Here is a 13,590-nt window from a genome sequence, read left to right as displayed (position 1 = left end):
CTCATATAAAATGTGGTTTTATTTGCATATAATCTATGCACAGCCTCCCCTGCGCTTCTCTGATGGCTCAGTGGTAAAGAATCCGCCTGCCAATGCAAGAGACACCAAGAGGTGAGGGTTCGATCCCCCGGGCAGGAAGATGCCCTGGAGGAAGAACCAGCAGCCCGCTCCAGTATCCTTGCCTGGAAAATCCCATGGACAGAGGAGCCTGGTGGGCTACAGTCCATGGGGTCAGACACAACTGAGTGCCTGAGCGAACACACACATACACACAGAATATCTAATACAGTGGAAATGCTATGCTAATAGTTGGAAATACAATGCAAATACTATGTAAATAGTTACTAAGCTCTGTTGTTTAGAACTTTCTGGAATGTTCTCTTCCAAATATTTTTGATCTAAGGTTAGCTGAGTCCTTGGATGTGGAAACTGTGGATATGGAGGGCTGACTGTAAAATGTCTCATTAAAATAGACTTAGTGGCTTTCTTTACACCGTTAAGGACGTATACCCAACCCTGATCTCTCGTTTCAACTCTAGTCCTGGAACTAATCGCATGTAGGATACTGCTCCTTTAAAGTAAATCTATCCTCTTTACTCCAGCATTGCATGCACTCACCTAATTTCATTCCTTCTATCAACAGCATTCGCCAAGTCAGCCCAGCTTGAAACTCTGAAGCCACCTTCTCCTCTTCCCCTTTCCTTCATCTCCTATAGCCAGCAAGTTAAATGATGGCTCCAGTATGAATTCAAAAGGCCTCTTAGAAAAAACAGGGTCATTTGTAGTGCTGTGAATGGACTTAGAGTCTGTCACACAGAGTGAAGTAAGTCAGAGAAAAACAAACACGTGTCACATATTCATGCGTGTATAGGGAATCTAGAAAAATGATACTGGTAAGCCTATTTGCAGGGCAGAAATAGAGACACAGATGTAGAGATTGGGCATGTGGACACAGTGGGAGGAAGGGAAGAGGGGGACGAATTGGGAGATTAGGACTGCTGTAGATACACTACCATGTGTAGGACAGACAGCCAGTGGGAACCTTCTGCGTGACGCAGAGAGCTCAGCTTGGGGCTCTGTGATAAACTAGAGGGGTGGGATGGGGGGCGTGGAGAGGCTCAAGAGGGAGGGGACACATGTATACACAGGGCTGATCCGCATTGTTTGTCGTACAGCAGAAACTAACACAGCTCTGTAAAGCAATTATCCTCCAATAAAATTTTAGAAAAGCCCTCTAAGTCCAGCCCCTCTCCCTCACTTCCATCACCATAGCCCACACTGGCCCTCATTTTCTCTTGTCTGGGCATCTTCATTAGCCTCTTGGGTTCCCTTCCTCCAGTTTCTCTTCCCTCCAAAATCCTCTCCACCCAGCCCTTGACAGCACATCCAACCAATGTTAGGAGTTGACTGCTGTTTGTTCAGTGAATGAATGGAAGAATGGATTCATGAATAAATGCTGTATTGCATAAAGTGCCTTTCATATTTCACAGTAGTCACCCCATGCCAATATGTCTCAGCTCAGACTCTGAATCTGTCTACAGTCTGATACCAGCTTCTGTCTACTATTTTCAAACTACCCTACCAGCCCAGGTAGTTTGCCCTAAGCAGGCCAGAATCAAGTTTCTCTGGCTCGGGAAATCACCCAAGCTTTGACACATGCAAACTTCACCCAGCTACCTCCGTGAATGCATGTCTAGAATGACTTGTGCCCTCCCTGGCCATCCATCGTCTCTTAATTCCTATAACATCCCCTAAACAGTAGTGATAAATTTTGGCATTCTATCTGCAACGTCACATTTCACTGTTTCTTGCCCATATATCTCTTTCTCTCAGCTAGATTTACATAATACTGGAAAATGTACAGTATATTTTAAGGTCTTTGCTCAACTGGCTACAGTGATTTAAAGGCCTATGTATCTCTCTAACTCTTGATATACTTCATTTTGCTGATGCATACATCCCACAAAGAATAAGAAGGAAACAAACTTTAAAGCAAAGAAAAAAAATGTACACATAACAGACTCCTGGAAGGACAAGAAACCACATGTTCTATACCAATTAATTAACATGAAGCATATAACTCAAGAGAACCTATAGAAGTAAAAATTTCTAAATGTTTACATTTATAGTCACAAAATTGAAAAAATGTAAATGATCAGAATTCGAAGCAGAATATTTTATTGTTTTCATTATTGCTTTCTGAAATGCCAAAACTAACTTACTGCTAATATCAGTTAGTTGAAATGAGAATATATATATACACACACATATACATAAACATTCCTGTTGTATAAAAACTATCTAGAAAAATTTACTTAATTTAATGGTTCTCAATGTACTTAAGAATAACAAACTGTACAACCTGTTTTTTTTAAAGTGCCCAGTAATAATAATGTCAAAAGACAGAGGATAAATAGAGACAGAAATCAGATATCAAAGAAAGTACCATATAATTTTATTAAGGATGCTTGTTCCTGCAACTCAAAAGTTGAAAATGTTCTTATCGGATAAGTTTCAAAGATAAGAAGAGCAACTGAAGATAAGAGTTTATTTTTGACCCTCCAAGGACTAGCGGGCATTTAGTAGGGCATTAAAAATAATAAAGGAAATAACTTACATTTTTGGCTTCAGGAAATACCCTGCTGTTTATGGAAATAATTTCCCAGTCTTTATCCCCTGTTTTTTCAGATAATTATTTCAGTGTTCATTTAGCTTTGGTGCTTAATAATAGAAGTTTTTAAGGAGAGATTCTAGACAAAAAGCCTAAGATGTAAGCAGAGGGACTGTGAGGGGGATGGTGCGTCTTCCCCTACTCCTACATCCTGCTTCCCTCTTCCTGCCAAGTGCCCCGCCGTGGGTCATTTGAATTTCTAGTCTCACCTGGCATTCCTTCCCCGGAAAACTTGCTCTCCAATAAGGCTGACCCTCTTCAACATTTTACCGTAACTCCTCATGCACACTTGACTCTCCACCTTAATATCAGCCATTTCTGTAGCCTCTGACATCTTCTTCTCCCCTTTCCAGCAACCCAGGTTTGACCATCCTTGGAGGTCCCACTCGAATGCCACCTCCCGTGAGGCGCTCTCCCTGATCACATCAGAATCTTCAGAAATGCTGCTGAGCTGTAACATTCAGACAAATGCTGTGTCTTCTCTCCTCAAGTGGGTTAGCCCGTACAGGTGGGTTGACACTGTCCATGAAAAGAATCAATCAACAATCTATAATAGGAATAGGAGTTTGGGGACTTGCCTGGTGACCCAGTGATTAAGACTTGGCCTTCCAATGTAGGGGGTGCTGGTCAGGGAGCTAAGATCCTACGAGCTTTGGGGCCCAAAAACCAAAACATAAAACAGAAGCAACACTGTAACAAACTCAATAAAGACTTTAAAAATGGTCCACATTGGAAAAAAAAAAAAACTTAAAACAAACGCTTTATTTGAGCCACACTGAGGACTATAACCCAGAAGCCAGCATCCCAGATAACTCTGAGGAACTGCTCTGGAGAAGTGTAGTTTCAGCGCAGTTCTACATCTGCCAGAACAAAGAACAATGAACAGGTCAGAGATACATGCCTTCAAGGTTTCAGAAACACAGCACCCACACAGTGAGTCATCCTGGCCTTGGCACCTGGGAAGGGAGTCTTATCATCAAAGGAGTCCCTGCCTTGGCACCCCAGGAAGGAAGGCATTTAATCTACTTTTAACATGAGCATTCTTTACCTCTGGTCAATGCACCCTTTCCTTTAATAATTCAAGCAGATGTACAACATACATTTGAAAGTTGCCAACCGGCTGTTTTAACTAGCATAAAATTCAAGTTAACTCACGTATAAGCCATAGAGACTTCCCCAGACTTCAATAAGTGGACATTTCTTTTATCGATATCATGTTTTATGCTTCAAAGGACAAGGGATTGGGGCCAAAAACGAGCCTACTTTGCTTCAAATGCCTACCTCCTAATTCCTTCTTCTTAAGTCTTCACATGGTGGCTCCCCTGATGGCTCAGATGGCAAAGCATTCCCCTGCAATGCAGGAGACCCTGCATCGATCCATGGTTTGGGAAGATCCCCAGGAGAAGGAAATGGCAACCCACTCCAGTACTCTTGCCTGGCAAATTCCATGGGTGGAGGAGCCTGGTAGGCTACAGTCCATGGGGTCTCAAAGAGTCCGGACATGACTGAGCGACTTCACTTTCACTAAGTCTTCACATCTTCTTTACTGTCTTCTATTTTGGTGAGTTTCTGTTTAAACATGTCTCATCTCCCCTAACAATAGGAGGAACTTCTTAAGAGCAGGGCTCTGTCTGGTGTTGTAGGATTCGACCACCAGGATGTGGAGTGTCGTACATGGACTAAGAAATAACCGGGGACTCAGGAAGTATCCCTTTAATAATTGTAACACGGTGGTTTAGAGTTCAAACATCTGGAATCCAATTCTGACTCTGTCGCCTACACCCCGTGGCAGTGTGGTCTAGGAGGTTGCTATTTATCCTCCACCAGCCTCGGTAGCTGCATCTGGGAAATGTAGCAGCATCAGCTATTTTTCAGTCCTGTTTTGGGTATTCCCAGGGCTGTGGTGCTTTTAGTGGTCTTCTTCCACCCATAACTGGGAGAGGGGCCATGTCTTTGGTGAGAGACAATGCTTTGTTTACAAAATTGTAACTATCCCCTTAAACTCTCTGCAGAAAATTTACTCCTTTTCACCGTATTTTTCTGAAGTTTCCCTGCCAAACTCGTAAAAGTATGGGAAGGCAATAAAAACAAAGGAAAGGAAGCATTTATAATATATATGTTGACTCTGAATAATAACCCAAACAAATAACGCTGTCAAGGTCTTTGCTGTCAAGCATCACTTTGGAATCCTTGATGGGTATCCAACCTCACTTAGAAGCAGTAAGCTGAGTCCTGGAGACACTTTTGTGGTTCCCTGCAGCCTTGGTTGAAGGCTTTAGCCCATGACACTCGCTTCAGTGAAAAGTTCAACCACCTTCAGTCCTTTCAAACAGAACAACCCTGCCTGGCCTTGTGCTGTTGCGTCTTGACTACTGCCTGGGGAGCTGCACCAAAAATGAACTGATCTGAGCAGCCAAGTGGCAGGCTTCTGGGAGGCTAACATTCGCTCGCCTGAGTGACTCTCTGATTCTCACATGCCAAAACAATTAAGGAAGCAGCAGTGGGTTAAAAAATGTCCTTTTTTTTTTTTTTCCTGTCTCAGCCATGGCACACAGCTCCTCTGCATAATTTGTTTTCCATTATGCAGACTTCAACATCTTGTTTACCACCGCTCAGATGGAGTGTTCTATTTAGGAAAGTTTCAGGGTTTCTATGAATTGATTAAGAGTGAGATTTAAAAATATAAAAAGTGATCAGTATTCAGTGAAAGAGGCATTGCGGATCAGCCATGAGTATGTGCAATGATGCACCAGCCAGGGAAGTGAGCCAACTCGGGATCTTTGCTCGTTGGAGTATCATTTATCTACTGAGCAAACCTTGTCTGCCAGCCATCGGGCTTGGCTTTGGGAGTAGATCAATTTCCTTGCTTTAGGATCCTGCATATTATCTTTTATATTTGTGATTCATAATTAACATGATCTGATTAGCAAATCAAGGAGAGAAACATCGACACTCCAGAAGATCCATCTGAACACACACAAAAAGTTTAAAACCAACTTCCCCACAATATGGTACTGTCCAGTTAACTTCACAGCCATGGTCTTTAAAGGTCTCCCATAAAAGCACCTCTCCAACAACATTATGTAACCCTTTCCACTTTTTCAAGCCATGAAATGTATTATCTTAGCTAAAGTCAGCTCATCATAGGCTCTGTGCTATAAGCACTTACTTGATTTAGCCCTTTTAAACATTTATTTCACTGTTTTTTGCCATCCTCCCAGTCCTTGGAAAATAGTTTCTTCCACTCTACCAAATCAAGACTGCTTCTCTCAAATTCAATCAATTAGAATCATTTCTTCCAGAAAATCTTTTTACTCTGAGTTTCAGTCACAACGTTCATTCAAATAAAGAGTATCCCACTCAATCTCATATTATATCTAGATTATTTTACAATATAAATGTAAATATGCATTTACTATGCAACCTGGTGGCTCAGACGGTAAAGAATCCGCCTGTAATGCAGGAGACGTGGGTTCGATCCCTGGGTCAGGAAGATCTCGTGAAGAAGGAAATGGCAACCCACTCCAATGTTCTTGCCTGGAGAATTCCATGGACAGAGGAGCCTGGCGGGCTACAGTCCACGGGGTCTCAAAGAGTCAGATATTACTGAGCAACAAATACACTTTTCAAAACTTTGCACAGACCAGCTATATAATTAACGTCTAATGAATGCATAAAATTTCCTTCAGCTTCTCATCTCTCCACATGAAGAGTCTTTCCACTATACCATCAATTCCAGTAGTGCACATTCTGGCACATCAATGGTTTTGTTATGAAGAGAGACCAATTACAAAGCTATAAAGACCATTAGAGACACTTTTTTAAAAAATGCACGGGGTTTGTGGAAAGAGGAAAGTAAAGGTTTAGTCATTTAAGAGTCGGAGCCACTTCAAAGGGGCCTTTGATTTTTAGAAGTGAGCCCTGGGAAATATAGACTAAAGCAAATAGAACAGATGCTTGGCAAGTTAGCCCTAGTTTTCTAAGAAAACACACACACAATTAAACAATGACTGGTCAAAGCATAAATGACTGGTCAAATCATAAAAGATGTCTTTTATCCAGAAATTTCAGTAATGAATAGACAGATCCAGGAAATTTGCACAGAGAAAAATAGATTTCCAAGCTAGGTGCCCAATGAACACAGATCAGCAAAGCAGTCACGGTTTTAAGCTGGCCTCCCAGATGTCTCTTTGGCCAGAAATGGTGCAGACCTGCAGAAACTTCTCAAATTAGCCCAGAATCCCAGGACTGACCTGGAAGGGAACCACAGGGAAGTTGGAACAGAAGCTGTTTGGTCCTTTGCCAACCTTGACCTCAGCAAGAAACTGCCGAATAAAAAAGCACCATCAAATCTTTAAGAGAATTACCCTTAACTACACAACAGTCAGAGGGCTGAATGGGCATGAAAATGCACCTTTTTACCACACCTCTTCTGAGCTCAGAGCACTGAATCTTGTCTGAAATCTGACAGTAGAAAAGATTATTTCACCTGTTTGGTGTCAGAATTAACCCCACGATAACACCTTAAGTCAGACCATGAGAAGTGGTTGAGGCTGTTCCTGATGTAGGTACAGCAATGCTGAGGAATTTGAATGTGAAAAGGGAAAGGAGAAATTTGCAGGACTTAAACTGAAAACATTATATGTCTATCTATATAGATAGATAGATAATGGGGCTTCCCAGGTGGCTCAGTAGTAAAGAACCCACCCGCCAGTGCAGGAGATGCAGGACACACGGGTTCAGTCTCTGGTTCGGAAAGATCCCCTGGAGAAGGAAATGGCAACCCAGCCCAGTGTTCTTGCCTAGAGAATCCCATGGACAGAGGAGTCTGGTGGGCTACAGTCCTCTGGGTCGCAAAGAATCAGACATGACCATGCAACTGAGCATGCACACATATTTAAGATACATTTAACAACAATGCATATTTAATAAGTTATATATATGTGTGTATAGCTTAACTTATTAAACTTGATGTTCCTTTCCTCTGAATGTCTTATTAAAGGAATAGAAAAGAACCATCAGTTGGTTATGGCCCCACAATACAGTTTTCTATATATGTGTATCTCAATACACGGGCAGTCACTTGAGATAGTGACTCAGAATTGAATGCCGAAAGGATTTCAGTAGAGATCCCTTTTGGTGACATTGCAATAGAAACTCACAAGTTAATCAAATGCCATGAAATTTTTCTGCGATAATCTCTGCTGCCAACACTGCATGGGCAAGTAGCTGTTTCCATTTACAGCTTCCAAGGAGGGAACTTAGGCTGACAGGTAGGACACAGACCATCCTAGGAGGAAAATATGCTTGAAATACAGGTTTTTTCGTCATGTTCTTAACATCCTCTCCCCTGCATCTGCATCCAGTCCCAAGAACGGCAGCTTCTGAGTCGTGACACGCAATCTGTTGGCTTCAAGCCCTGTAAGAAGTTGGACGGGTGCCCTCTTGGGATGTCACTACATCCTCTTTCTACCGTGTGACCCTCCACAGATGCCTTGTCGTGTCCGCCTCTTCAGCTGTCTGCTTTTGAGCATCCTGCTTCTGAGAACACGGGCGGTGAGCTGCTGAGGCGGGGTTCAGGAGCCCCACTTCCACGCCACCTCCTGCCCAGTGGCTTACCTGCTGATCTTAACCAGTACTAGTCAACTCAGCCCACACAGTTCAAGCAGACCCACGTCCTGGGTCATCTAACTACATGGCCTTCAGCACAGTCTGTCCTTTTTTTTGTAGTTTTTTTTAATCTTTACCTCTTACTAAACTTAATAACGTAACACCGTATCTGATTTTTTAAATTATATATATATACACACACGCGCACACACGAAAAAAGGAGACTTGAGGGAGGAGGTCAGACGCATAAAAGTGTGATATGTCCAGCCAGAGCCAAATTCCTGAAGGGTGAGCCCACTACCTGGCCAAGCAAAATAAGACACGATCGGCGCTAACTCCATTTTCAAAAGTTCCCACGTGCGGGTTTACGAGGGCCTGGAGGGACGACCTGCTCTCAATTGTGTCCTGTTTAATTTGGCCATTTCAAGGTCTAACTCTTTTCTCACTTGGCTCTGGTTGGAGATATCACACCTCGACGTGTCTGAACCTGATTCTTAACTCGGCTATTTCAGTGCCCATTAAATGTTTCTGATTTGGTATCACTCTAAAAGAATGTGTGAGCGGTTTCTTGCACCAATGTCTGGACGGACTGGGGTCACATGTGATTGGTAGGTTTCCACTATTCAGCTATTTTGCACCGCCTCACCCCCACCCAACAGCTGTAACCTCGGGGTTCATCTTCTGTGTGGGAGGCCAAAATATGCTGAGGTCAGGCACCAAAGAAGTTAGATTTGCACCACTGCAATCACAAGAAAACAAAAAATGACAATGGCTTAGAATGAAATAGATGTGTTCTCCTTGCCTGGGGTTTCTCATTAACACGGTTCACAAGTGGAAAAAAAAAAAAAAAAATAGATAAAGAGGCGTTGCTAATCCAGTAGATGAAAGGCAGAAATCACTTCCTTGTGTCTGTCAGTTTCTTCATTTATTAAGTGGTGAGACTACTGTGTATCACACAGTAACTCAGTGTAGGGTTTAGAGAGACAGTGGAGGACAGGGAAGCCTGGCGTGCTGCAGTCCGTGGGGTCACAAAGAGCCAGACACGATTTAGCGGCTGAACAACAGCAACAGGATTTAGTGGGAAGAAACTCAAATGGGATGAACTCTAAATTCCTTCGTAGAAATGCACTGTATTTATTTCTCTCCCCAAGAAAGAATTAAATTCAGTCTAAAGAGACACATAAATACTAGAAAACCTAAATTAAAATATTTTAGAAAGAAGATTCATAAAACGGGGTAAGGAATGAGCAGATGGATCATGAAGGTTACAGTCAGAAAACAGCATTGGAACCCTGGTTTATAAGCTCTCTAAATCATTTGTCTCATGGAGCCTCGGTTTCCTTACGTGTAAAGTAGAATCTCAACTAAACTCTACTTCAGTGGATTTTTGAGAGGATCACATGAGACTGTAGACATAAAAGTATGCTGCAGAGTACAAATCCCGATAAGATATTTCACTAACATCATAAAAGAAGTCAAGAGTAACTGTTAAAATAGGTGGGACTATAACTGTAAGGGTAGCGCTAATGGTGAAGAACCCCTCTGCCAATGCAGGAGACATTAGGGATGTGGGTTCGATCCCTGGGTCAGGAAGATCCCCTGGAGGAGGGCATGGCACCCCACTCCAGTATTCTTGCCTGGAGAATCCCATGGACAGAGGAGCCTGGGGGACTACAGTCCATGGGGTCGCAAAGAGTCAGATAGGACTGAAGCAACTTGGCACGTATGCACGTATAGCTGGAAGAGTTCACGGAAAGATGGAAAGAGATTATTAGCGTGAATCAAAGAAGGTTAGAGAAGTGTGCTTTAGAGCAGGTGCAGTTTTAGGTGAGCCTTGAGGACAGGTCCAATCTGAGCAAGTACAAGAGAGGAAGAAAGTCTTCAGGGAGAGAGGAGTAGCATACAGGTTCGGGGGTTGGGGAAGTGAAGCTGGAGGGTCTCAGGTGCAAAAGCAGGTGACGTCATGGTGTGGGGAAACGGTGCTCCGGTGAGAGCCCTGGCGTTGGGATGGACACCCAGGGCACGAATGAGTGCCAGTCCTGCTGTGGACTGCATATCTGGGTCCTCCCCAAATTTGCTGAATCCTAACTCCCAGCGTCACAGTCTTCAGGAGATAAGGAGGGTGAGGCCAAGTCAGAAGGGCAGGGCCCTGGTGTGACAGGGTTAGAGCCTTTGTTCGGAGAGTCACTACTGTAACAAGAGTCAAGGGGATCATTTAGAGTCATGCGAGTATTCAGAGAGACAAGGCCTCCTACAAGGCAGGAGAAGAGACTTCAGAATAAAAACCCACCTTACTGACCCTTGATCTAGGACTTTCTAGCCTCCAGAAACACCAGGATCAAATGTCTCTTGTTTAAGTGGCCCCATCTGTGGTATTTTGCTATGACAGCCCCAGCTGACTACGACAAGCTCCAAACATGGGCAGCCTCGAGAAGCAGCCAGAGGGACGGGGCTGAATACGGTAGCCTGTTGGTTCCTGAGGGGGTGGTGAAATGAACTTGGTGATGGTGTGCGGGGTGAAACGGAAAGGAATAAGGCTGAAAACAGATGAGCGTGTGATGAAAATGGCTGGGAAGGTAGCAGTGAGGTGGAGAGACTGAATCTGATGGGCTTTCGTAAGACTGAAAAACAACAGGGGACTTGCCTGACTGTCTGGTGGTTAAGAACCCGCACTTCCATTGCAGCGGACGTGGGTTCGATCCTGGGGCAGGGAACTAACGACCCCACATGCTGGGCTCAGCACAGCCAAAAAATAAATAAAAACAAGTTTTAAAAATACATTTAAAAAAAATAAAAGACTTAAACAACAGCATCCAGAGATTGGGAATAAAGGAGCAGGAAAAGCCAGCCTGATTCCTAACTTTGGCTCTTATGTTTTAAAAAAGAAAAAAGAAAAAATGGATCAGGGGCTTGGAGTAAGCACGTTGAACTGTTCAAAATAAAAACTCAAATATTGTTATAATCCATCTTCTTCATTTTAATACACAGCACTAAGCCTTTGCTCATAGACTGGCCAATCAAAGATTAGGATTCTAAGAGTACTATGCTCAGTTTGTCTTAATTCCAAGCTTCCAAGAGAGTCACTGCTATATCCTGCTGCTTATACATTGAGCTAAAAAGGGTTAGCCAAGCACTCCATTCCTTACTGGGTAAGTTTATTTGTAAATGAGTGAGCTAGCATTTGTGAATAATGGGACCCCTGCAAAAACACTGCCATGCAAACATAAAAATTAGTATGCCGAAACACACAGTCATTATAATAAATATTCATGATCAGTGGAACAACTAACTCTCAAAAATTCCACATTTTCAATCAGGAACTTCCCGAATTATAATTTGGAATTTCATTATTGGGCTGTCTGTTAGTTATTCAAAAACTAAACTTAAAATTTAGATATACAAATCCTGAAAGTTTCCTGTTTAATAAATTTATCTTAATAGATATTTTCTCAAATTTATAAAGCTGCTTTTTTCCTTCTGAGTCTGTATTTTTGTTAGAGTCATTCGAAATATTCTGGAGATGTAAGCAGAAGAAAATATTACATTTATCAGACCAAAGAAAATATTTTATTCATTTCTTTATTACTAAAAAATGTGAATTATTCATTTATAGATAGAGATTATAGATATAGATACATAAAATCTAATTCAGAGCATTAAAGCTAGTGGTAATTTTACAAGTCATCTAATGTACTGCTCTTATTTAACAGGTCAAACCACTGAGACCCAAACTTCCAGAGCCCGACCTCGTTTTATTGTATTCTGCTTTATTGTACTTCATAGACACTGTGTTCTCTACAAATTGAAATTTTATGGCAGCCCTGCATGAGCAAGTCTGTGAGCATCATTTTTCTAATAGCATCTGCTCACTTTCTGTCTCTGTGTCACATTTCAATAATTCTCAATTTTTCCATTTTATCATATTTATTAATATTAAGATGATCAGTGGTCAGTGAATTTTGATGTTACAATTGCAAAAAGATTACAGTCCACTGAAGGTTCAAATGATGGTTAGCATTTCTTAACAGTAAAGTAATTTTTAATTGAGATACATGCTTTTTGGGACATAAAACATAATAGATTGTAGTATAGTGTAAACATAACTTTTATATGCATTGGGAAATCAAAAATTTTGTATGACTCACTTTATTGCAATATTGTGATCTTAGCTTTATTGTTGTGATATGGAATCGAACCAGCAATGTCTCCATAGTATACCTTCACATCCACAGACTCAATCAACCAAAAATCAAAAATAGACTTTTTTAAAGTCCAGAAAGTTCCAAAAAGCAAAACTTGAGCTTTCCCTGCACTGGTAACCGTTTACTCAGCATTCACATTATATTAGGTATTATATGTAATCTCAGGCTTGTGCTTAGTCGCTGTCATGTCTGACTCTTTGCAACCCCATGGACTGTAGCCCAGGGCTTCCCGGTGGCTCAGCAGGTAAAGAATCCACCTGCAATGCAGGAGATGCAGGCAGACGTGAATTTGATCCCCAGGTCAGGAAGATTCCCTGGAGGAGGGCTTGGCAACCCACTGCAGTATTCTTGCCTGGAGAACCCCATGGACAGAACAGCCTGGAGGGTCTTAGTCCATAGGGTCATCAAGAGTCAGACTCAACTGAAGTGACTGAGCACACAGGCATGCACTGACTGTAGTCTGCCAGGCTCCTCCATCCATGGGATTTTCCAGGCAAGAATACTGAAGTGAAGTGAAGTCGCTCAGTCATGTCCGGCTCTTTGCGACCCCGTGGACTGTAGCCTACCGGGCTCCTCCGTCCATGGGATTTTCCAGGCAAGATTACTGGAGTGGGTTGCCATTTCCTTCTCCAGGGGAACTTCCCGACTCAGAGATCGAAGCCTGGTCTCCCGCATTTGTAGGCAGACACTTTACCGTCTGAGCCATAAGGGAAGCCCCCAAGAATACCGAAGTGGCTTGCATTTCCTCCTCCAGGGGATCTTCCTGACCCAGGGATCGAACCTACATTTCCTGCATTGGCAGGTGGATTCTTTACCACTGAGCCACCATTATAAATAATTTAGGGATGATTACTTATATTCCAACGAATATTCATTGGAAGGAAGGACCGATGCTGAAGCAGAACCTCCAATATTTGACCACCTGATGCGAAGAGCTGACTCACTGGAAAAGACCCATGATGCTGGGAAAGATTGAGGGCAGGAGAAGAAGGGGACAACAGAGGATGAGATGGTAGGATGTCATCACTGACTCAGTGAACATGAACTTGAGCAAATTTCAGGAGATAGTAGAGGACAGGGAAGCCTGGCGTGCTGCAATCCTTGGGG

At 42.6% G+C, this 13,590-nt stretch overlaps 1 protein-coding gene across 1 annotated transcript in view; it reads left to right on the top strand.

Moving 5' to 3' along the window:
• Positions 1 to 3,300, top strand: part of SLC10A2 (solute carrier family 10 member 2) — a 36,531-nt gene extending 33,231 nt beyond the window's left edge. Inside the window, exon 6 of the mRNA XM_027557942.1 lies at positions 3,025 to 3,300. Within this exon, the coding sequence (XP_027413743.1) occupies positions 3,025 to 3,038 (14 nt within the window). The 3' untranslated portion in view covers positions 3,039 to 3,300. The remainder of the gene's footprint in view (positions 1 to 3,024) is intronic.
• The last annotated feature ends 10,290 nt before the right edge of the window (positions 3,301 to 13,590 follow it).

Source organism: Bos indicus x Bos taurus, chromosome 12, assembly GCF_003369695.1.
Source record: "Bos indicus x Bos taurus breed Angus x Brahman F1 hybrid chromosome 12, Bos_hybrid_MaternalHap_v2.0, whole genome shotgun sequence".
Classification (NCBI taxonomy): Eukaryota; Metazoa; Chordata; class Mammalia; order Artiodactyla; family Bovidae; genus Bos; species Bos indicus x Bos taurus.
The sequence above is the reverse complement of the archived record's forward strand: the minus strand, read 5'-3'. Positions and strand labels throughout refer to the sequence as shown.